The sequence below is a fragment of the Physcomitrium patens genome, chromosome 1, assembly GCF_059467195.1.
Source record: "Physcomitrium patens ecotype Gransden chromosome 1, ASM5946719v1, whole genome shotgun sequence".
Classification (NCBI taxonomy): Eukaryota; Viridiplantae; Streptophyta; class Bryopsida; order Funariales; family Funariaceae; genus Physcomitrium; species Physcomitrium patens.
The window spans coordinates 2,189,118-2,195,358 of record NC_143410.1 but is presented as its reverse complement, the minus strand read 5'-3'; the positions used below and the strand labels follow the sequence as shown (position 1 = coordinate 2,195,358).

General features: G+C 53.2%; 1 protein-coding gene across 1 annotated transcript; it reads left to right on the top strand.

The window, feature by feature from the left end:
* The first annotated feature begins 899 nt into the window (after positions 1-899).
* Positions 900-5,955, top strand: LOC112287984 (putative copper-transporting ATPase HMA5). The gene is made up of 5 exons (XM_090254020.1): positions 900-1,549; positions 2,032-2,166; positions 2,462-3,562; positions 3,825-4,979; positions 5,152-5,955. The coding sequence occupies exons 1-5, from the start codon at positions 1,349-1,351 to the stop codon at positions 5,560-5,562; spliced, it is 3,003 nt and encodes a 1,000-aa protein (XP_090110146.1). The 5' UTR covers positions 900-1,348; the 3' UTR covers positions 5,563-5,955.
* The last annotated feature ends 286 nt before the right edge of the window (positions 5,956-6,241 follow it).

Here is a 6,241-nt window from a genome sequence, read left to right as displayed (position 1 = left end):
AACTAAAACCCTAATCCTAAAAAAGTCCTATCCTCAATTGATATCTTACTTGCTTAAATTATTGTATATAAATTTATCAAATCCTAACACAATGTGTCAGGGTATTGAGCATTGGACCTCGCAATAGCTCGCAGGCCAGATATGTGGTATTACACATCCTCGCAGTAATCCAAGCGCCAGTGAGGAGGAGCTTGCCGGATCTTTCCCGTTTTTTTTTTTTTTTTTGTTTTGTTTTGTTTTTTTTTTTTCCATTTATGCACCTACTGCATATATGCTGAAATGCTTAAGTTATCTGAAATGGGTTGTCTACCTTACGCACAGCAAAGGAGCCCCATCACCATCAGCCGGCGTGCATGCGCTCAATGGATACAACACAGAGATGTCGGTGTGACAGCAACACTGAAATTGAGCACTGCTGAGGAGATTGAAGGCCAAGCGGTGGAGCTACTCCTTGACAACGACCAGGATTCGTCCGCAAGACGCAGATACCCGGACAGAAGTGTTCGTCATCGGGTTGCTCCGCATCTGCGTTCGCAACTGTGTTCGCAACGGCATCGCAATGCGGCACTGCAGTAGATGAGTGTGTTCATGAACCATTGGAAATCGTGAATGGCGACATCCGCGAGACATCAGTGAACGTGAGCCGTCTGCGATGCTTTCGCGGCCTCCTGTCCCGACCCCTCCGACGTCTATCTGGACATGCCCTGATGCCGTGAGTGGGTTGGGGTCGAAACTGGGCATGAAGCTTCTGGTCGAGTATATTTTGCTTGGGTGTTGGGGGATCGTTCGCTTTGTTTCATTGGACAGCTGTTAATAGACAAGCCTGCCGAGCACGGCATTGACAGTGGGGCCCACCTTCATGAACAACGCAAGGGTCCTGCAGCTCTCGAGACCTCGAGAACTTATTCGAGATCCTGGGATCCACCATGAAAGTGCGACACAAGGAATTCGTTCCGTGGTGACGGCGCAGCGATTTCGTGAGGTATATTAGGAGGGGTGGGAGAGAGTGGTGGAGTAGAGTCAGCGTAGGGATTGAAATTGGATACGGTTCGTGTTGCGCCTATTCGCGCTGCTGTCTGAGTTGCATGACGGGGAACGTGACGTGGGGAGGACCTGGTGTCGCATCAGCCGCTTGTTTGAATAGGACCTTGTGTCGTTGGGATTAGCGTGGGCGGGAATTGAGAGCGCAGGCGTGAGAATTGCGGTAAGCTTCGGAGCGGGGACGGTCGTGATTGCAGGTAGAAGAGGTTGTAGAGGATTTCTTGAGAGGCTCGTAAAAGAGGGAGAGAGAGAGGGAGCAGAAGAGAGTTGAAGAGCGTGAGAGCTGGATTGAGGTGGTTGTGGAGCGATGCAGTCGCTGATGAAAGTTGTGCTTGCACCTCGAACGGGGTCGGCGACGGAGAGCGAGAGGAGAAAGAAGAAGAAGGAGGATGTTTTGCTGGAGCGCAGTTTGTCGTCTTCAACTCGGTATCCGTCAATGCCGCGGTACCCGCTGTCGCCCTTGCATGGCGAAGTTGACGTCTCGGAGATTCGCAAAGCAAACTTGAAGGTCTGTAATGCAACCCTCACAAAGTGCGGGTTTAGCAGCGGCATTGAAACGCCGGAGTGGCGTGGTTGTGGAGTTGTTTTGGAGTGATTTTCTTGCCTTCTTGTTTACGCCATATCTGGGCAGGTTATCGCCCGGCCTGGGAGGAGGGGAGATCTCTGTTGTGAGTCCCTGTTAAATTCCAGTAGGAACGGTCGTGGTGAAAGTGCTTGGCGCTGGAATAAGTCGGGGATTTCGCGAGAAAAGCAGTGATGAGCACTTGAACATGAGAGCGATGAATGGGAGCAGAATTCCTCAAAGGTCTGTTGCATAGGAGAACCCCAGGGGCCGAAAGCGGATCGTGCTAGCAACGTTTAGCGGCGCCGCTCGACTTTCTGATCCAGTGGTAGAACGTGCGTGGGGCTGGTTCAAATGGGACATGTGTGGTTTGGCAATTGATTCCACGGGGTCGTCATTTCATATGTATGTGTTGATTGGGTGTACAGGTTACAGGGATGGAGTGCGCAGCGTGTGCGGGGTCCATCGAGAAAGCCGTGAAGAGGTTGCCCGGCATCGAGGAAGCAACGGTGTCAGTATTGCAGAACCGGGCTCAAGTTGTGTACAGGCCCGCCTTCGTACAGGTACAATTCCTCCCACTCCGTGTTGTTCAGAATTCCGTCGGGACCGGTGAAGCGGGGATCGTTCGCGCAGCACGCGGTGCAATGCGGACGGCAAGAAGATGCTTGTAGCAATGTTGTAGGAAACGACTTGAAAGGTGTGCAGTGAGGGGTGCTCCAAAACTTTGCATGTGGTGAGAGGGTCAATTTAGCAATCCGCCAGATGGACCGTGGCAGCTAGGAGCTCAGAAGTAAGATGGATGTGGGCAGCGGTGGAATTGGAAGGCATTGAATCTTACACGGGGAAAGTGGAATCCAGGAGGAAAGCATTCGGGAGGCGATCGAGGACGCGGGGTTCGAGGCGGAAGCAATTGTGGACGATGCCGGTCAACGGAGCGGGAGCATCAGCCGTTTTCGTATCAAGGGCATGACGTGCACCTCTTGCTCAAACTCCATAGAGTCTTCGCTGAAAAAGCTGGATGGAGTGCAAAAGGCCGTAGTAGCCCTCGCCACGGAGGAGTGCGAGGTGAGGCACGATGCTGGAGTGATTTCTCACGTCCAGCTTGCCGCCGCCATAGATGACCTGGGTTACGAGGCCGAGCTTCTGATCGCAGGTGAAGAGACGAACAGAATCCGTCTGCAGCTGGAAGGCGTGACGGCTGCAGCGGACTTCCAGCTCGTGAAAGAGATGCTGGTGGCTCTGTCCGGCGTGACATCGGTGGATTTGGATTTCAGCAATGCGATGGTCACAGTATCGTACGAGCCCGACAGGGCTGGGCCGAGGACTTTCATAGAGACCATCGAGCAGGCGGGAGTTTTCACAGCGAAGTTGGAGGCACCTCGTGGTCGTGGGAGTCACGACAGGGGCTTGGAGATCCAGCACCACAAGAAGTACTTCCTTTGGAGCTTGGTGTTCACGGTCCCAGTGTTCTTTTTGTCCATGGTGTTTATGTACATACCAGGCATTATGGAGGGTCTGGAGCACGGCAGGCTGAACGGCTTGTCGATCGGAGCTTTGCTGCGGTGGATTCTTGCGACTCCGGTGCAGTTCGTTATCGGGAGAAGGTTCTACGTGGGAGCGTACAAGGCGCTCCGGCGAGGGTCGTCGAACATGGACGTGCTAATTGCCATGGGCACGAACGCAGCGTACTTTTATTCTGTGTACATAGTGTTGCGGGCGGCTACGTCTCCTACGTTCAAGGGCACGGATTTTTTTGAAACGAGCGCGATGCTCATTTCGTTTATCATCCTGGGAAAGTATTTGGAAGTAATGGCCAAGGGGAAGACCTCGGAAGCCGTTGCCAAGCTGATGGACCTCGCTCCGGACAAGGCGACTCTGCTCACTCTGGACGAGGAGGGGGACGTGGCAGGAGAGAGGGAAATCGGGGCCGAGCTCATCCAGCGGCGAGACATCATCAAGGTAGGCCTACGCGCTGGTGTTGTAGGTGCTACGTTTCAGGCTTGGGCTTTCGCTGGGGGTTGTTGGATGCGGCTGTCCATACCGATTCGGAGAGTCGGACGGTTGGAAACAGAGTCGGGTTTGTATGTGGGCCATTGTAGAAGCTTGTGCTAGAGAGTTGCGGTGCGTGTCGTTCCCGTGAAGCGGTCCTAGTGGGTAGCGTGGCAGCCATGATTGTAGTTGTGCCCGTTCTTGCAATGAAAAGTCGTTTTGGCTTGCGCAGGTGGTACCGGGCTCGAAAGTGCCCACGGACGGTGTGGTGGTGTGGGGACAATCCTTCGTGAACGAGAGCATGATAACAGGCGAAGCCCGCCCCGTACCGAAGAAATTAGGGGACAAGGTGATAGGAGGCACCATGAACGACCACGGCGTGATACACATTCGAGCCACACACGTAGGGGCGGAGACCGCATTGGCACAAATTGTGCGGCTGGTGGAAGCCGCCCAAATGGGCAAAGCCCCGGTCCAGAAGTATGCGGATCGCATCTCCACTTACTTCGTCCCCGCCGTGGTGGTCGCGGCGTTCGTCACGTGGCTGGCTTGGTACGTTGGAGGCAAAGCACGCTCGTACCCAAAGTCATGGATTCCGGCTGCGATGGACGAGTTCGAGCTGGCACTTCAGTTCGGGATATCAGTGCTCGTCATCGCGTGCCCCTGCGCCCTCGGCCTGGCCACACCCACCGCAATAATGGTTGCCACAGGGAAGGGCGCGACGCAGGGGATCCTGATCAAAGGGGGTCAGGCACTGGAGGCTGCACACAAGGTGAAGACGGTGGTTTTCGACAAGACCGGGACGCTGACAATCGGGAAGCCCATCGTCGTTCACACCAAGCTGCTCACGAACATTCCTCTGCACGTGTTCTACGACACAATCGCAGCAGCGGAGGTCAACAGCGAGCACCCACTGGGAAAAGCGATCGTCGCGTACTCCAGGAAGATCAGCGGCGAGCATTCGTCCCATGGTCAGCAGCAACACGAGGTGCGTGATTTCGAGGCCATTCCAGGGCAGGGAGTGCGCGCCGTGGTGGACGGCAAGGCGACCCTGGTGGGGAACATGCGACTGATGAAGGAGCACGGGATCCACATATCGGAAGAAGCGGAGGAGCACTTGCGCGATGTGGAGACTTTGGCCAGGACGGGAGTGATGGTTGCCATCGAGAGGGAGTTGGTGGGGGTGGTGTCCATCGCGGATCCAGTGAAGCCGGAAGCAGCCAGAGTAATCAGCATCCTCAAGTCAATGGGCGTGCGCAGCATGATGGTCACGGGGGACAACTGGGGCACAGCCGTGGCGATTGCGAGGGAGTTGGGAATCGAGAGGCCATGCGTGCACGCAGAGTCGTTGCCAGAAGACAAGGCCAGGATCGTGGAAGAAATGCAGGTTCGTGGTTTGCCTGGTGCACGAGCATGCGTGGGGGCTGCGGGGGGAGTTTGACCTGGGGAGGGAACGCGAGCGCCGGGGTGGGATTGGATTGCGTAATGGGGGAAGCAGAGGCGAGTGATGAGGACGCTTGGTGAACAAGCATGCTGACGCTGAGGTTTGTGGGATGCAGGCGGCAGGGACGTCGGTGGCCATGGTGGGGGACGGCATCAACGATTCGCCAGCGTTGGTCGCAGCGGACGTGGGGATGGCGATAGGAGCGGGGACGGACATCGCGATCGAGGCGGCGGACATCGTGCTGATGAAGAGCAACCTGGAGGACGTGATCACAGGGATAGACTTGTCACGGAAGTCGTTCTTCAGGATCTGGCTGAACTACGTGTGGGCGTTGGGGTACAATGTGCTGGGCATCCCCATAGCTGCGGGGGCGCTGTTCCCAAGCACGGGGTTCCGGTTGCCTCCGTGGGTGGCGGGTGCAGCCATGGCGGCGTCATCGGTGTCGGTAGTATGTTCGTCGCTGTGGCTGAAACGCTACAAAAGGCCGAAGGTGGTGGAGGAGATAGACACGAGTGTACAGCGGTAGTAGGCGCGGAGCACGTTCCAGTGCCTTCTCACAGTTTTGCGAAGCAGATCAGTTTTGCACAGCGTCTTCGGGGAGCTGTATTTCAGGCGGCGCCCGCTCGTGCCTGGGCTCAGGGGCGGGTGTCGCCTCAAACACAGCGCTCTGGGTGACATGTAAATAGATATATTTTTTTTTCATTTTATAGTATTTGTGTTCACCTTTGATAATTTTAGGGTAGGATTTTTTATTCATTCATTAGTTTATTTTGTTGTGGGCATTTTTATTGATGATTTTATTTTGAATATTTTATGTATCTTAAAATTCTAGTAATTGATACTCAAATCATTATATAATTCGAATTAAATGGGATTCATCTACAGATACTTGTAATTTAATACAATTTTTCTTGTTCAATTTCGATTCTTTTGACTATGTGCATTTACATTGTTATCGCCTAATTTTATGTTTTCTAAAGTGAACAAATCTTACTACATAAGCTACTTTGAAAAGGAAAACAGTTTAAAAATGGTATTGCTTGAGTAAAAATCCAGATATACTTAAAATGTTTCTCTTTATATAACTATTTCAAGAGTCCATTCTATATCACATCAAATCAATTTGAAAACAAATATCATCAAGCTCCACACTCTAAATCCTTAACAACGAAATGGCTTTTTAGCAAATTGTCATTTTAAAAAAC

Bases quoted from the DNA above. Each gene is read 5' to 3' on its own strand.
- LOC112287984 (XM_090254020.1), top strand. From the start codon at position 1,349: ATGCAGTCGCTGATGAAAGTTGTGCTTGCACCTCGAACGGGGTCGGCG. The intron at 2,167-2,461 runs GTACAATTCCTC...AGTGGAATCCAG, and splicing joins ACAGGCCCGCCTTCGTACAG to GAGGAAAGCATTCGGGAGGC. The intron at 3,563-3,824 runs GTAGGCCTACGC...TGGCTTGCGCAG, and splicing joins AGCGGCGAGACATCATCAAG to GTGGTACCGGGCTCGAAAGT.